This window comes from Hypanus sabinus, chromosome 28 (genome assembly GCF_030144855.1).
Source record: "Hypanus sabinus isolate sHypSab1 chromosome 28, sHypSab1.hap1, whole genome shotgun sequence".
Taxonomy (NCBI): domain Eukaryota; kingdom Metazoa; phylum Chordata; class Chondrichthyes; order Myliobatiformes; family Dasyatidae; genus Hypanus; species Hypanus sabinus.
In genome coordinates, this window is record NC_082733.1 from 36,808,945 (window position 1) to 36,827,413 (window position 18,469).

Below are 18,469 nucleotides of genomic sequence, written 5' to 3' on the forward strand. Positions count from 1 at the left end.
GGAGGAACCAGTGACTGCTGAGTTCCTCCTGTGTTTCGCACAGATTTAAATAAGGATGAGTACTTCAAACTTAAATCGTTGACAAAATTGAATAGGGGATTGATCTCCAGTCCAGGAAATGCTTGGATCCAACACCTTGGAAGAGGGAGGAGGGACATAGAAGGGGATAATCTAGCTGGAACATAAAATTTTGTAGGGTAAGTGATGGTTCAGAATGGAAGACCTGTCCAGGACAGGCTTGAGGAATTCGCTGTGTGACTGGTGGATGACACACAATAACACTGTGTGGGAAAACGTTACACCCAAGAGTTTCAAACACATCCTGAGAATAGAGGGGTGTCCACTTAGAGCAGAGATGAGGAGGAATTCTTTAGCCAGAGTGTGGAAAATCCGTGGAATTCGTTGCCACAGGCAGCTGTAGAGGCCAAGTCTTTGGGCATATTTAAGGCAGATCTGGATAGATTCTTGATCAGTCAGGGCATGAAGGAATGTGGGGAGAAGGCAGGAGATTGGGGCTGAGAGGGAAATGGATCAGACATGATGAAATGGCAGGGCAAACTTGATGGGCCAAAAGGCCTAATGCTGCCTCTATATCTTATGGCGTGTTGTGAATTTTTCCAGGGCCCTACACTCTGATAGACAGAATGAGAAGAGGCATTATTAAAATGTAATGTTTGAAATGGTAAACAAGAATTGAGAGGTCCAAGACGTGTGTCAATTATGAGATGGGTTTAAGTTTTTAACTGCATTGCATTTGTGGTTTCTAAATGACAATAAACTGAATCTGAATAAATCGTTACTCTTCAGTACACAATTGTAAATGAGAACTAAATCATTGTTACTTCAGATCCAATGCCGCATAAAAAAGCAATAAATATAAATACAGAAGTAAATATATATACACGCACATGCGGTGCATTGGGTGGCGTGGTAGCATAGAGGTTAGCACACTTCACAGTGACTGCCACTGCCTGTAAGGAGCTCTTACATTCCCCCCGTAACCCTGTGGCTCTCCTCCAGCTGCTCTGGTTGGTAGGTAAATTGATCTTTGTAAATTGTCCTTTGATTTGGCTGGGATTAAATCGCGGGTTGCTGGGCAGTACTGTTCAAAGCTTGAAGGGCCAGAAGGGCCTATTCTGCGCAGTATCTCAATAGAAAAAATCATGTATTTAGACGAGAATATATATTTTTTCTCTATTGAGAAAAAGTATGTGTATACCTTTATAGATATTCTTATACAATTGAATGTTGTTTTTTCTTGCATGTTACATCAAGTCTGTGGTGGAAGTGTTGGCACGTGGCCAAGTGGTTAAGGCATTCGTCTAGTGATCTGAAGGTCGCTAGTTCCAGCCTTGCATGAGGCTGCTTGTGTGTCCTTGAGCGAGGCACTTAACCACACATTGCTCTGCGATGACACCAGTGCCAAGCTGTATGGGTCCTAATGCCCTTCCCTTGGACAATATTGGTGGTGTGGAGAGGGGAGACTTGCAGCTTGGGCAACTGCCGGTCTTCCATAAAAAAAACCTTGCCCAGGCTTGCGTCATGGAAACTTTCCAAGGCACAAATCCATGGTTTATCGATCCTAACGGAGGCCTACACACTACACACACACGCTGAACAAAGTTGATCCTTGTTCCTTCTCTTCCTCCAGGAGAAAAGAATGGTGAACAGTTCAATGGCGGCAGGAATATGAACGAAAGTTGTTCCTTTCATTACAGGTAGAAGATGAACAGGATGTCGTGTACAGCATTGGTGGTGTAACAACAAGCAGTTCGACCGTTGAGGACCCTGAGCCTCCTGAGACCCCTGAAGGGGAAGTGTTCCTAGAGCCCACCACTGCCTTGGAAATGAAAGAGCCCGACAAGCAGCAGAGCCCCACGGGCACAGAGGAGATGGGTGACAGAGGATCGCGCGGGCAACGGGACAGCTGCCCCATCGTCTGCGAAGCGGAGGAGGAGAAGGACAGCGTCGCTGAAGTGCCCACTCGTTCCTCCACCTTCAGGCCGACCATCAGGTCACTGTCTCCCTTTCGACGGCATAGCTGGGGTCCTGGGAAGAACACAGGCAGTGAAACCGAGATCAACCAGCGAAGGTAGGATATGAAGTGGGAGGCCGGATTTTCAGCAAGGTGTTGGGGGTATGACGATGTAATTCATGAGTGGAGACTTACTGAGGTTCATAAAGTGTAGTCATCCATGCAGCACAGGAGGCATGAACTAACTAAAGCCAGCCATGTAGGGCTTTTTAGACCACTGAACAATTGCACCTTTCAGCAAAGTGACAATTGGAGTCATATAGAACAGAATCTGGCCCTTCAGCCAACAATGTCTAAGTTAACCTTTCTACACTCATCCCATTTCCAGCAATAGGTCCACAGCCTAATTTTCCTTGACAATTCAAGTGTTCATCTAAATTTGATGCTACCTACCTCCACCACCTTCTCAGATAGTGAGTTCAAGATCACAACCATTGTTTTGATGAGGAAAGTCTTCCTCAGATCCCCTCTAAACCTCTTGCTCCACACCATAAACTTATGGCCTCTGCTTTTAGATACCTTTGTCATAGAGAAATGCTTCTTATGTCTTCCCTATCTTTGTCTTTCATAATTTTATCCACCTATGATCGTGGCAATTTCAAGTATTGACTATTTTCCTGTATCCCACATTACCTTTGATTAATGAAAGCAGCCTTTCTAATTAACCATTGATTTCGCTTCACTTTACTTCTGAAGATCAGTTCCAAATCCTTACTAGCTTGTAGATGTATTAGAACATTTCCCCTCAAGGTTCTGGCTCTAACTTTGACAGAATGTCCCATTGTCTGCAGCCAGTAGAAATAATTTTAAGCATCCACTTTACAGATCGCCCATTCCTCTCTGGAATGAGGGAGCCATTTACAAGGCCAGTATTTATTCCACAGAGATGGAATGAATGACTGTATGACTGCCTGAGTATAAAGCTACAATGCAGTCTGACTCAACCCAGCGCTGCTTACAGAATACGCAGTGAATACTTGCAAAACTGCATGTACGTTGCTATTGACCAAGAGGGAGCATACTGTAAGTGGAAATATTAAACAGACTATCCTGCCCTGGTTGAGGAAATGAGCTGGCCAAACCAGGCCTGCCCCCCAACTGAATCCAGATATTTCAGCAAAATAGGCACACGACCCATACCTTCAAGTCCCATAGGGCTTGAGTCAGGTAGGCACAGTCTAGGCTACAACTCTGCTTTGGAAGCTGTTCCCACCATGTTGCTTGGGGAGGAATATTTAAGATTCAAAGGCAGCCACATTGAAGGGCCAGCGACATAGTTCCATGACAGATTGGCGTGTGAGTTGATGCAAGTGGCCTTATTTCCGTATTTCATGGTGGTAGTTTGCTGGTGATGAGAAGTTAGTGGAGCATCAGTCGTGGGTGCTAAGGAAATGTTTAATTTTGGTGGGACGGGGTGGTGGCATGGTATCACAACAGCAAAACACTTTACAGTGCCAGTAGTCAGAGATCAGGGTTCAATTCCTGCAGCCGTCTGTAAGGAGTTGTATTTTCTCCCCACGATCACCTGGATATCCATCGGGGTACTCTGCTTTCCTCTCGCATTCCAAAAAATGACATATGGGTTGGGTTAATAAATTGTGGCCATGCAATTTTGACACCAGAACCTTGGAAATGCTCACAGGCTGCCCCTAGCACATCATCAGGTTTTGTTAGTTGTTAGTGCAATTGATGCATTTCACTGTAAGTTTCGATGTACATGTGACAAATAAAGAAATCCTTAATCTTGTTCTGGCGGGGACTTATTCATTGGAACAAGTGGATTATATTCTGTCCAGCCATCCCAGACTAAACTCTTTCCATTATTTTTCCACCAGTACAGAAGTTTAAATGTGAAAAGTCACAATATTCAATCCCCAGTTATTCTAACAATCCTTAATTAGTATGAAAAAAATTGTGCTTCACTGGCTCCATGGCAAACTTCTAGTGAAAAGAATTGTTCTGATTTGAGTACTCCAGACAGAGATGAATGTTGAAGATGATAACATATGATCAGATCGTGTACTGAACTCAAATTATTTTCATTGCTGTTAGGAAAATATCAAGGTCAGAAATCAAAGTTGGCCAGACTACACAAACCAGCTGGTTCAATGGTTCCATTTAATATCAGAGAATGTACACAGAATGCAACCTGAAATTCTTACTCTTCACTGACATCCTCAAAACAGAAGAGAACTCCAAAGAATGAATGACAGAAAAATGTTAGAACCCCAAAGCCCCCCCACACACACGAGCAGCAACAACGCATCAACTGCCCCCCTCTCCCTCCCCCACTTGCTCAGCACCCAACACCCACCAAGCAAGCAAAAGCAAAGCCTCTAAAGAGGCCATAACCCAGCACTTCGCATTGCCACTCTCTCTCTCTCTCAGTAGCAAGGGACAAAGAGCTGTCACCCTTTCCACAGTAAGAGGCGGAGCAACAGATCGCTATTTTGACGTTACAATCTGAAGCGATGCTTATTCGAGTTCACCCGACTCAAGAACCAGCAGTACTTCCTTCGAAAAAAAATAACCTGAAGGCTGATTGGATGTCCCAAGATATGACAAGATTTGGAAAAGGAAGCTCATCTTAAAAACATTAATGTTAGCATAGGGTTGAGCGACACGTTTCTGCAATTGGCTCATGAAGTACAGAATGACATCATAGCACATAAAGGGGAAGATGTGGTTTTAATTGCTGTTTGTTTAAGATATTTGGTTTCTGGATGAAGGATTCCTCTTCACTTTAATTTTATCCCTTGCTGATGTTCGTCATTTCTCTTTCTTAGATTTCTCTTACTTCTTTCTATCTTCTCTCAGCCTTTCTCACCTCATTCCTTTATTTTCACATTTCATGATTCATTTTCAGTTCTGTGGAAATGCTTGGAGATGTCATAAAGAGGCCGCCAATTCATAGAAGAAGGTAATAGAGAAAACCAATACAAGTACCTATTTTAACCCTCGCAAATGGATTCTAACATTCTGTTTACACGCATTTGGCTGCATTTGTGGTTTTCAAAACTAATCAAAACTCACATCTGTCTAGTGTTCTGTAAATATTCTTTCACTGAAGCCTGATCTCTTGTGCAACCTTTGGAAATGATCAAAAATTGACTCTTCAAGTCAGCTTGCCCAAGGATTGCAGCTGTGAGAATGAAAACTGATGCCACAGACAAATCATTGTCAACTGTCCCAGTGTGTAACACATGGCTCGACTCATTTGAATCTTTTCCACTTTCCCCTTTCTTCTGCTGTTCTGTGTTACTTGATCTCTGCTGAAACTTGACACACTTCCCTGCTGCCAAATAAGCATCCTCTCCTCGAAGTTTGAGGGGCAGGAGGATGGGGTGGATGTTGGTAGGCATTCGATGTCTAGGTTCCCTAATGACACTTCCTTAGGTGAGATAATTGTGAAGAGGCTCTCTTGGCCTTGCTGCTTGTCCTACTAACCGCCCATCATTTATCTTCTCTGATTGGTGAGGTGTAGTTGAAGGTGAGGAAGCAGAAGATCTAAACAGCCTCAAAACAAGGCAGCAACCATACATAATTATGTTTTTCTTTTGATCTCATTGTTGGAAAACACAAGACAGTATTGTTATGAGATTTGTAATAGTGTGGGATAGTAATTTTAGTCAGTGTATCAGCTTTCCAGTATTAAATATAGCTAAATTGACAACAGCAATATTAATTGCTGTGCAATGAATTGTGCGGTGCTGCTCAAACACCAACCAACCCCAACCCCTCCCTCGCACAAAAACAGACCACCCACCCAGACACGGCAGCTAAAGTATCAAACCCCTAACTCCCAAGCCCCTCCCACACAAAAAAATCAGCAGTAACATCAAATCCACAACCTGTCTTGTACACATGAAATCTAACAGATCGCTCACATGTAAAAACACCAAAATGTCTCAAATCCTCAACTGCTTCCTCACTCAAAAATGTAACATATCACCCACCCACCAGTCTTTGGGTGTAAAACTGAAGGAGACCAATATGAACTACAGTCCACACCAATAATCACATATGTCTCAGAATTTCGAAAACAACCTTCATCAGCATCGAGGAGAGAGGCAGGTTGTGGGGAGTGACTGCTGGCCCACAGCCTCTCGAACTGTGGCCCGACCAGTGAAGCACTACCTCCGACTAACCTGCAATCTGGCCTCCTCCATATTCACCTCGATGTTTTTAATCTTCCTTGGCCCTTCAATCAGCGAGAAATCATAGCCCCGCACCGTCTCTGGTCTCCTGAACTTGTGCTTGCGATTCTTTCCTAGAATTTTCTAGGGGACACCAAAGCACTAGATGACTTGACTGAGCTCTGACCCAAGTCATAGGCTACAACAGTTTCCGAAACACATTATTAGATAGAAAGAATAAGTAAAAGGCGTAGAAAAAGTGAAATAATTGACTACCTGGAAGGTGTGTCCAAAGAATTGTTGTTTGTTGGCACAATCATGACTGGGTTTATGGTTAGTGAATTGTGGGCATACTAAGGGCGGCCCAGTAGCATAGCAGTTAGCGTAATGCTCTATAGTGCCAGTGATGGGTTCAGTTTCAGAATTCTGTCAGTGGTGGTGATATAAGTACAATTGGACAGGAAAGGTTGACACCAACAGCACTGACTGCACATTGAATTTAGTGTTCCTTAAACAGCATGTAAAAAAAGATAATTTGGCAGAACGTCTTTAACCAGCTTGGAAGCTTGAAAAGCTTTAAGTGAACAAACACTTAACAGATTTTTTTAACCTCCCGTTTTGAATGTGGTTTGCTGTTATTGCATGAAACCTGGTGCTGAAACTTCCTGTATATGCACATCTTTCAGTTTGTTGTTTCCTTCCCTGTTCTGATCTTTCTCCTCTTATTTCCAGTATGAGCTGGTGTCCTTCTGAAATGCAGCCCTTTGTCACAGAGTGTGACCTTAGTTGCAGAAGGTATGGACCTTATCAGGAGCTGTACAGAGCGCAGAAGTTTAGTTTATTTCTTTAGAGTTTCAAGTAAAGAGCAGAGGAAATAAGAGCAAATATATCCTTGGTGCATCTTATGATAACAGATTCTGTAAATGAAAGATTAAAACCTGAAACAATCCCAAGGTGCAATTGGGTGCCAGAAGAATCTGTTGAACGGCCAAGGAATGTGCATCTGAGTCAAGTTATTTCTGTGCACAATTATTCCTAGAAAAAAAATAATTTCATCAGATAGATTTTGTCTTTTTGAACATGAGTGGGATGGGGGGGGGGGGTGGAAAACTAAACTAAAATATTTTCCTGTTGGTCTTGTGTTTTCTGATGGGAAAAGCAGTGCTTTGGGAGCTAACCTTTTATGTTTGGTGGAGTGGGGAAACAGGGTTAGGAGCAATTTTTTTATAGTTGGGATACTGAAAGCCTCTGTGTCGCCAACTTTGCTTAAAGGAACCAGTGATTCCTTAGGTAGGGAACTGCTGTACCTCTCTTCATTAAGGAAGGAAGTACTGAAGTAAGGTTTCTCATGGCTTGCTCTTGACCATTCTTGGTTGCCGATTGGAACTTCACAACCCAGGCCAACCTTGACTATCTTTGCTGCAGTTTGGCATATTCAGGTGACAGCATGGCACACAGAAGCGAAACAGGCCCTTAGGCCCTACTGGCCCATGCTGATCAAAGTTCCCATCTAAGTGGGTCCCATATTCTCTAAAACTAGGTGCCAAACTTTTTTGAGTGTGTGTGTCCAAATTGGTAATAATCTTCTAAAGAGAATTCTCTCACATCATGGTAATTTTGAACAGAGATTATCACTGATTAATGCATTAATAGCAATAATTATGGATGTTGTTAAGGAAAAAGAATGAGTCCTGTTTCTTATTTGCATGAATTCATTGTTTCTCCATTAATAAAAATGTAAGACTGATAGAAATATTGAAATATTTTACTTCAAAAATGATTTATCTTTTAAAAAGACAGTTGAAGAATAATATCATTTCTAAATCGTATAGTTCCAAACACTGATGTGTATACCAAGTCTGAGAGGATTACAAAACATATCATTCAATGTCACATGCTCTCACAACTGTCTAGCTGATGCCAAGCCAACATGAGACATTTCCTGTGAAAACATCTCACTGCTCTTGAGTTGCAAAAAATCATTCACTGCTTCATTTGGCAGTAAATATAATTACTATGTATCTTTTTGTTATAGATGAGGTTTAAAGAATCAAAAAGTGGCACTGCATGCCACTTTACTTGCTTGACTACTTCCTTGAGCAGTTCACTCCATCTACTGCCTGTCCACTGGATAAAAAAAGGTGTGCCTCACGTTCCTATTGAATCTCTTCCCTCTCGCCATAAACCTGTGCCCTGTAGTACTTGGTTCACGAGCCCTGGGAAGAAGACTGTGCGCATTTACCCTATATATGCCCCTTATGATCTACACTTTCATAAGATCATCTTTCATTCTCCTATGCTCCAGTCTGATAGAGTGGGATTTGCATGGTAGTGTAGTGGTTACCGTGGCTCGTTACAGCAGCCATCTGTAAGATCGGGGTTCAATCCCTCGGGTTTCCTCCCACATTCCACAAAGGTACAGGTTAGGGTTAGTGAGTTGTGGGCATGCTGTGTTGGCACCAGAACTGTGGCGAACATTTGTAGGCTGCCCCCAGCACAATCCTCCACGTCTTGCTTTGATGCAGAGCGATGCGTTTCACTGTATGTTTCGATGTACACATGACAAATAAAGCTAATCTTTCAAGTCTTTCCATGTCTCTGTTCAAGTACCTTTCAAATTTCAAATTCATCATCCCTGAAGAAGATGGCGGAGCTTGTCATTGAAACGTCAGTTATTGCTGATACCTGTGCCCAGCTAGAAGCACGAGAAGAGTTCATTCATATCAAATTTGTTTACTTATTTGCCTTAACTGCTTCCTCTTTCATTCCATCTACTGACTGCCCTCAGGGTGAAAAATGCTGCCCCTTGGGTTCCTATTAAATCTCTTCCCTCGCATCACCCGACCATCCAGGACATCTTCAAGAAGTGATGCCTCAAAAAAGGGGCATCCATCATCAAGGATCCCCACCATCTAAGACATGCCCTCTTCTCATTGCTGCCATCAAGAAGGAGGTACAGGAGCCTGAATACACGCACTCAATGACTCAGGAACAGCTTCTTCCCCTCTGCCATCTAATTTCTGAATGGACACGAACCAATGAACACTACCTTAAATTTTTTGTGCACTACTTATTTAATTTAGATATTTTATATATTTTACTGTGATCACAATTTTTCTACTATTATATATTGTATTGTACTTCTGCTGCAAAAACAACAAATTTCACAGCATATGCCAATGATATTAAACCTGGGTGGCAGAGGGGAAGAAGCTGTTCCTGAATTGTTGAGTGCAAGCCTCTGCCCTCTAATACTCGATTCCCCAGCCCAGGAAAGAGTTTATATGCTTTTATCATATCTATGCATCTTTTAATCACATTTATAAGATCATCACTCATTTTCCTACACTCCAATCCTAACCTGCTCAACCTCTCTCAATTACTCAATTCTTCCTTGTGAAGAAGGACTGTACATCTCCACATAGGCCGGCTTGTGGCGCAATGGCATCAGTGCCGGACACCGGAGTGAAGGTTCCCGAGTTCGAATCCAAGTCGGGCTGCCCTCACCCCCCCCCCCCCCCCCCCAGCACACTTTTCATCTGTGCCAGGTTGAGCGCCGAACTAGCCACTTGGCCTCGTATAAAGTACAAGGGTTAAGTCAGGAACATTCAGATCATGACCCAGTTAACCCGAAAGGCCAGTCCTGACACCACGTGCCAGACAAGAATGGCTGACTGTCTGGTGCAACACGCTAAAAAATAATCTCCACATACTTGATGACATCATCATCCTCTCTGCCAATCCAAGCTTTTATTGGTTAAAATTCCATGAATAAAAACAGTGGAATAAATTTCTGGTTTTAGGACTCATTATGGAGCATAAAATATTTCTGTTTGACTCTTGAGTTACTTACTGCTGGTAATTCCTTTTCCTCCCCAAAAGACTGTGTTAAATGCTATTTGTGCAGGAATGGGGTGAGTGCGCCAGTTCTGCTTATGCTGAGAACTTTTTATTGAGTGTCCTTGCTGTTTTTCTAAAACCGAGAATGCTTGCTGGGTCCATGGTCTGTTCAGTGGTCTGTGAGCTGTGGTGGGCGAGTGCTGACTGCTAAATGCACGGAAGGTGCTTCTGGAGGTCGTCTCCAAGTTCCCCGATGTACGGAGAGTTTCGGCATTAAATGTGCTTTTGTTATTGGACTTGAATTCCTTCAGGTCTCAGTGTAGTGAGACCAATCTTGGTACTAATTGCCGTTCCCACGCATCAGAAAAGTAAAATATTTTTTTTTTTCCCCTAAATCGTACATAATGATTTTTCCTCTCCCGCTTGCCTTGCCAAAAGAAACATAACTTCCCTCAGTAAGAGGAGGGTGCCAGAAGTCAGCAGATGAGCTGGCATCTGGACGTGGACCAAACAGGCCACCCTCCAATTGTGGATTTGAGCTTAATTTTTAACGTCACATTCAGACTCTATGGCGGTAGATAAATAACAACCGTTCTGAATGCTATAATATTCACAGATCATAGACTATTAGTGTCTTGCATAGAAACGGGTCTTTGCTGACCTTTGCACCTCTCTACATTATTCCCACTTACCCACACTTGGTCAGTCGCTTTTTATGCGTTGACAATTTACGTGCTTGCGTAGATGTTGCTTAAATGATGTGAGACCATTTGCCTCCATCACCAAGTCAGTAGAATGAGATGTGTTGACCTTATCTGGAGTGACTCCTCGTTCACTTATTGTGGTTTGCTCTTAATTGCCCGTGAAATGACAAGGGTGGTAAGGCTAGTGATTAAATGCAGGGTTTTCCTGCGATGTTCATATTGCATTGATCCTACTTTCTTTAAATACAGCAAGCCTCCCCTTGAATTAAACCATTGCATCTCCACCGTCATCTCTATCCTTGCCTTTTGCACACTCAAAGGCCATTATGACTGTCCTAATTCCTCCCACTTGCTCTCCAGGTCATCTCATACTCCCAGTGTTGATACCTTTTTCTCTTCTGGCCTAATGTAAGTCATTGAACTGGGTTATATATTTCCCTTTCTGTGTGATGAACTATTTGTGTCTTCAGTAGCTCTGGAAAACTTTGAAGAGGAGGTAATCGTAAGGACTAATAGGAGAGTCTAGGACCTGAGGGAACATCATCAGAATAAAGGGTCGTCCCTTCAAAACTAATTATGAGGCGAAAATTCTTTAGCCAGGGGTAGTGAATCTGTGGAACTTGTTAGGACAGAGAGCAGAGGAGGCCAAGTCATTGGGTGTGTTTAAGGCAGAGGTTGATAGGTTCACGTCTGGTAAATGGGTTAAGGGTTGCAGGTAGAAGGCAGGGAAAAAAGGTTTGAAAATAAATCAGCCATGATTGTGTTCAGTTCTGGTCCCCTCATTCTGGGATGAATGCAGCAGAGATTTACCAAGATGCTGCCTGGATTAGAGAGCTCATCTTATAAGGAAAGGTTGAACAAGCTAGGGCTTTTTCTCTTTGGAACGATGGCGAATGAGAGGTGACTTGTTAGAGCAATAAAAGGTATTTGGAGAAAAGTATAGGACAGATTTCAGAAGTACATTTTTTAGATAGAGAGTGGTGGGTGCATGTTACATGCTGCCAGGTGTTGTGGTAGAGGCAGATACATTAGGGAGATTTAAGAGACTCGTAAGTGGGTACAAGGATGAAAGAAAAGCGGAGGGCTTTTTGGGAGGGAAGGGTTTGATTGATCTTGAAGTAGTTTAAAAGATCGGCACAACATCTTGGGCTAAAGGGCTTGTACTGTTCTATAATTGATTGGTGGAACAGACTCAGTGGGCCAAATAGTTTAATACTGCCCCTATACCTTACCTTTGGCTACCTGCGTCGGTTTCCAAGCTTGCAACAGTAAAGCTGTTACCTGATCCTGTCACATCTATGTTTAGTTACAGCCTGGAAGGTCTGACAGCTGGCAGCGAGGCGACAAAAGAGCCACCGCGTACCATGGAGTCTGTTCTTCAGAATTCCCGCGACCCTCGTCGAGCTCCAGTGGTCTGTAGCGATGACCATGGATCGCTTGTCTCGCTGACCGAGGAAGAGATGGAGTCGGACCACAGCGAGGGCAGCGTATTTGATAACCCGGTAAATTGGTTTCTAACACAAATGAATGGTGGTCAAGACTAAAACTCATTGACTTGGGCTCTTACCAATGTTAGCAGGATGGCAAATCAGGATATGTTGTTTAGACCATAAAGCTGGATATACATGCTGAATGCTGAAGGGCATTTTGACATCTGATACTTCCCACTCTAATGACCGAAGGGGCCTCATCTCCAACAAAGAGGTTTTGAACTGTGATATTAGGGTGCCGCAGTACCGTGGCGGTTAGCACAACACTATCACAGCTCGAGGTGTCAAAGTTCAGAGTTCAATTCCAATGCTGTCTTGTACGTCCATCCCATAAGTGCGTGCGATTTCTCCAGTTTCCGCCCTCCGTTCCAAAGTCGTACCAGGTAGAAGGTTTATTGGTCATTGTAAATTTGTCCTGTGATTAGGCCAGGGTTAAATAGGCGGGTTGTTGAGTGGTGCAGCTCGTTGGGCCGATTCTGCACTGCATCTTTGAATATATAAAGTAAATATTAGAGTGGGGACAGAAAAGACTGTTCATTCCCTATCATTCTCCTGATCTTCACTGAGATTAGCTTAATCTATGATCTCTCTCCCTACACCTGCATTTTCCCCAAATTATTGAATACCTTTTGTTGACAAGGAATAAGGACCCTCACCATCTAGGACATCCCCTCTTCTTCTTACTCTCATCAGGGAAGAGGTACAGGAGCTTGAAAATAGACACTCAACATCTTAGGAGTAGCTACTTCCCCCTCTACCATCAGATTTGTCAATAATCGATGATCTCATTACTTCTCTTAGCAAATATTATTTATTTTATTTTTAATACAATTCATGATATATTTTGTGTCCTGCTCTGCACCGCTTCCACAAAATAACAGGTTCTCTGAAGTACAGGGCACTAGCGTCAGCGGTATCCAGGACATCTTCAAGGAACAGTGACTCAGAAACACAGCGTCCATCATTAAGGACCCCCATCACTCAGGGCATGCCCACTTCTCATTGTTACTATCAGGAGGGAGGTACAGAAGCCTGAAGACATATACTTAATGATTCAGGAAGAGCTTATTCCTTTCTGCCGTGTGTGTGTGTGTGTGTATGTGAGATTGATAAGTTTGTGACCTAAAGTAGGAGTCAATTTTAGAAAACTTAGCACATTTATTTTTCAACATAGTCCCCACTAACGTTTACACACTTAGTCCAGCGGTCATGGAGCATACGAGTTCCTTCTTTGTAGAAGTCGGCATCTTAGACCTTCAGAAATGGTCCGCAGCAGGGGTGTTTGATCAGTTTCTGGCCTAAGGTAGAAGGAGATGAGTTATTAACTTCAAAGTTTCTGCATAATCACTCAGAGAGTTGAACTGCATGTGCATGTAATGAGAGCTGTATAACTCATCTCCTTCTACCTTAGGCCACAAACTTATCAATCACCCCTGGCATATATAATTTATTTGTGTGTGTGTGTATGTGTATGTATATATATATATATATATATATATATACACACACACATACACACACACCTACCTACCTACTGTAGTTCGCAGTTCTTTTTTGTCTCTGTTATATATTGCATTATACTGCTGCTGCAAAGTTAGTGAATCTCACGACACTTGCCAGTGATATTAAACCTGATTCTGATTTTGGCTTGGTATCAGTGGTTGTTTGTGGAAGAGATTTGCTGTCGTCTCCTGATTTAAATAAACATCATTGAGAACCTCACGCCGGAAAGGCTTGATTTAATTTTTAGGTTATGCATTCCCCAATCACCTCAAACAATTTCTTTCCCTTAATATCTTCTAAATTTTAATCCAATGGCTCCCTCAGTTCTGTACATTTCATGTCAATAACAGCTTCAGTTTGGTTGTGAATGCTCATTTCACAGGACATAGGCTCACAACTTTAGGCAGTGTTTACTCACATTGCCCTGGAGTAGTAAATAATAAGCCTTTGACTCGACACAATTCCCCATCGTCTATTGCTCAGAATCCTGGTGTTGTGCTGGAAATCACAGCACTCCTTCCGAGGCTGGTAGAACCTTCCCAAGACATTTATCCTAAGCTGCTGTCACTGCGCTGATTATGGTCTAACCAAGGCTTTGTATAGCAAAGTAACTTCCGCTACCGGATGTGCCTCATCCTCATTCTGTACAGAACCATCATTCCATTAGCCTTTTGATTAATTTTTGTTCCTGCCCCTGATATTTTAATTATCTATAGACAGGAGGAGCTCCTAAAATATCTTTGGACTTTTAGCTTGTCGTCATCTACCAAATGCTCTCTTCTCTTCCTGTTGAGCTCAAGCCGATGACCTCACTTTTGTCTTGGTTCTGCTTATTTGCTTAACTATTAATACATTTTATTCAGTGCTGTGACAGAGGAAATGCTCAGCACATTTCTACCACATTTGTAATTACTTCATCTCCAATTTTAAACAGAGGCCGTGTTTTAAATAGCTATTGAGTTAGATAAGAATGTTATATTCACTCTATTGTTTAGGTGGATATCTGGATTTTAGTGCTGGTGCAATTAAAATTAACCTTTTTAGTTGCTGTAGATTTTGCTTGTGACTTTACAGGGAATTCCATTAGGATAATGATTTATTAAAAATAAACATTTTGTTTCTCTACAGAATTTGTCCAGACCACCGCTGCGTTCTGCTCCTCCATTAACAAAATCTATTTCACTCCAAGCTATCAGCCCTCCAAGCACAGACAGTGAGTACTCTACATGGCATTCTTAGTGGACGGATACAATCATTAATTAATGTGGTGTATGTGCTTGGAGCAAGGAAGAGTGGGAATGCTACGCATTTTGCACTTTTTAAAAAAAAATGCATGTTGTCCTGTTAACTGTTGGCCTTTTCCACATTTTCTCATTGTTCCAAAAATGTTGAATCCTTTCTGGGAATTGACTCCTCACATAGATAGGCCTCGCTCCTGCCACATCTTGGTAGTCAGTAGCAGTAAGTGGTTTTCACATATAAAGGTCTTGCTTTGTCATCTTTAATTCAAGGATCAACTTTATTTGCCATATACATTTACATGTATTAGGAATATGCTGTGGTGTGTTGATGCCTCACGAAACAAAGCATTCAACAATTATGAAGAATGAAGATTACATCAAAGATAAAGTTAAAGTTTGAAGTACAGATATGGAATAAAATGTGCATAAACCATCATTTATTTATAATGTAAACAGCTTTATAAAAAGTAGTTAAAAGTGTTTACAGTGCAGTGTCAGAGACAATAGTTAGAGAGGCTGGGCTCAGTGAATGCTCGATCAGATTAACTGGCTGTGGGAGGAAAATTATAAGGTGACGAGGATTTTAATAGGCCTATGGCATTTTCCAGAAGGGAGCATTTGGAAAAGGCAGTTTGCAGCGTGGGTAGTGTTAGCAATGATCTTTTCCATCCACTGCTTTGTCTTGTCACATACCGGTCCTGTGGTGATGGTAGAATGCAGCCATGGCCTTTCCTGTGGACTGTAGTTGTTGTATATTGTGTGAGGATGCTGCACCAAACCAGACAGTGGTAGCTGCTGTGAGATGACAGTGTAGAATTGCCCCAAGGGAACTTTGCTGTGAGGTTGATGGGCAGCTGTTTGGCTATTAGCTTCTCTAATGTGTCTGGCTATTAGCTTCTCCAATGGTAGTCAAACCTGGCATGATAAGAGCGACTGTCATTCCAAAGAAGACAAGGTGTGCTTTCATTTAACTAGAATCTGTCTTGCCCTTTGGAACTCCCAGCGATTTGCCTTTAAGGTTCAAACTCATGTTTTCTGCATAAATATGTTGGGTGATTTGCACTCAACAAACTTTTGGCAAGAAATGTTTTGTTTTGATGATATTAACGATGAACATTGGTCCAATGTTTTTATTCCTGACAGCATTTTGAATCCGTCCAACAAACAGCTGTACCTGTGTTGAAGTGATTGAGGCAAAATGATAAGAAAGAAATAATAAGCACAATCCAGAGCAACACACACAAAATGCTGGAGGAACTCAGCAGGTCAGGCAGCATCTATGGACAAGAATTAAGCAGTTGACGTTTCGGGCCAGGATCCTTCAAACGTTTCCCATCTCTGAAACATAGAGCACAAATAAATAGACTGCACTAACCTAATTAATTTCCAAAAACTCTCCCAAAGTGACGATTTAGTTCTTTCAACTGGATATCGACCTCAGGTTAACTTGCTGCTAATGCGATGCTCTTAAACTCCGTCTTTGCTGGTGTCAGTGATCCACCCAACACTGTGGCCTCAGCAGGCATTGGTCTGTCCAGTCATTTGCATCTTAATTTGTTTTGAGATTTGGAGCTGTTGAAGGGGCAGGAACATAACCATTCATAAGTGCCTAGCCAAGTCTCAGTGTGTTCAATGTTTGTCATCCAGAGCAAAGAGCTAAAAATAGTTCAATACCGATTACAAGAGAAGATTGAAAACATAAGGGGACGATTGTTGAGTGGCTCCCTAGCATTAACTGAATAACACGAACTCTCTGTTCCAAGGATAAAGTTAAGGCTTAACCACTTCCTTTGGAAAAAAAAGATGAGCTAGTTTGCTTTTCCTGAACAGATTCACAGACTTTGAGCTGTAGTAGCACTAGTCTGAAATAATATGAATCAGAGATTTTGAGTTGATTTGAATGAAATTGTAAAGAAGTCAGTACTTTGAAAGAGATGAGTCAGTCCTTGACTAAGGGACCACCTTATGCAGTAATCTTTCCAATCATTCAGTAGTAAAGGGCTGGAAAATGGTAAGTGATTTAATGAGGGGGATTTGAGATGAATGTTAGAGCTATGCAGATCCAGAACATCAAGGATAAATGGAGTTTGCAGTTGAGCCACCAAGGAATTGGAGAATTGCAGAGGAAAGCCAGAGTTTGGTAAATCTGTGCAATTCATTGCCACAGGAAGCCAGGTGTGAAAGCAGAGGTTGGTAGGTTCTTAACTTGTAAGGGTGTCAAAGGTTATGGGGAGAAGGCTGGAGAATGGAGTTGAGAAAGACAGTAAATCAGCCGTGATCAAATGGTGAAACAGACACAATGGACCACATGGTTTAATTATACTCTGATGTCTTAAAGTCTTAGGTTGATAAATTCTTGATTGATCAAGACATAAAGGGATACAGGGAGAAGGCAGGAGACTGGGGCTGAGAGGGAAAATGGATCAGCCATGATAAAATGACAGAGCAGACTCGATGGGTCAAATGACCTAATTCTGCTCCTATATCTTATTGTCTTATTGAATGAAAGATGCCATTAGGTCCAGTGTCCATGCTAGCACCGATGCACTTTTGGAACTTGTGTTCCACTCTTCTTCCCAAACCACTATTGCATCTAATTATTCATCTGAAGTATATTGTACATTTTGCTTCAATCACTCGGTCTATGGGAGTGTTCCAATAACTCACTGATTTAAAAATGAATTACACCAAGTGCCAACTTCTGATCTTTTGGCACAGTCTGGTAGTGTAACTTGTTACAGAGCCAGCAACCCAAGGTCAATTCTCACCACTGTATGTAAGGAGTTTGCACGCATCCCTCGTGGGTTTCCTCTAGATGCTCTGGTGTCCTCCCACATTCCAAAAGACGTACGGGTTAGTAGGTTAGTCACAAGGGTGTAATTGGGTAAGTAGGCTTGTTGGGCTAGAAGGGCCTGTTTTATCTCCAGATAACTAAAATAACTTACAATATGCTGCATCGCTTAGTCAATGGAGATTGTTCACTAATTATTTTGCTAAAGCTCTTTAAGTTCGTGATGCCCTTTACTCTCAATCTCTGGAAGGAACGAAATGTAGGAAATTGGTGTTCTCCTTTTGCTTAAAACTTGCAAAACTGTTCCAATGCATAATTAGCACATTTAAATTAGCAACCACTTGAGATTGGAAGGACACACAAGGTTTCTGGTAAGAAGTCCTGGCCATTGGAAATCTGGATGGGTAGTTTGAAGTGTGATTCATCCCCTTATCATTGTTGCTGGAGCAACAGAAGCCTTGGATCCTAGACCACCAGGTGTGGGAACAGTTATTACCCTTCAGTCATGAGACTCCTGAACCAGCGTGGATAACTTCACTCAGCTCAATACAGAACTGAATCTGCAACCTGTGGATTCACTTTCAACTCTGCAGCTCAGGTTCTCAGTATTAAAATCATAGAGTCATGGAAAAATACAACACAGAAACAGGCCTTTCGGCCCATCTAGTCCATGCCAAACTAGTTAAACTGCCTATTCCTGACCAACACACTCCATGCCCCTACCATCCA

The 18,469-nt window shown here is 42.2% G+C and overlaps 1 protein-coding gene across 9 annotated transcripts in view; it reads left to right on the forward strand.

Moving 5' to 3' along the window:
• The window catches only part of LOC132382584 (A-kinase anchor protein 13-like), a 548,542-nt gene that overhangs the window by 378,037 nt on the left and 152,036 nt on the right, over window positions 1–18,469 (forward strand). For 6 of the 9 annotated variants that reach the window (XM_059952931.1, XM_059952933.1, XM_059952936.1 and 3 more), the window contains exons 12-16: window positions 1,719–2,092; window positions 4,902–4,955; window positions 6,904–6,966; window positions 12,022–12,217; window positions 14,837–14,921. In XM_059952931.1, coding sequence (XP_059808914.1) covers window positions 1,719–2,092; window positions 4,902–4,955; window positions 6,904–6,966; window positions 12,022–12,217; window positions 14,837–14,921 — 772 coding nt within the window. The remainder of the gene's footprint in view (window positions 1–1,718; window positions 2,093–4,901; window positions 4,956–6,903; window positions 6,967–12,021; window positions 12,218–14,836; window positions 14,922–18,469) is intronic. The other 3 variants (XM_059952935.1, XM_059952934.1, XM_059952937.1) reach the window with 3 other exon arrangements.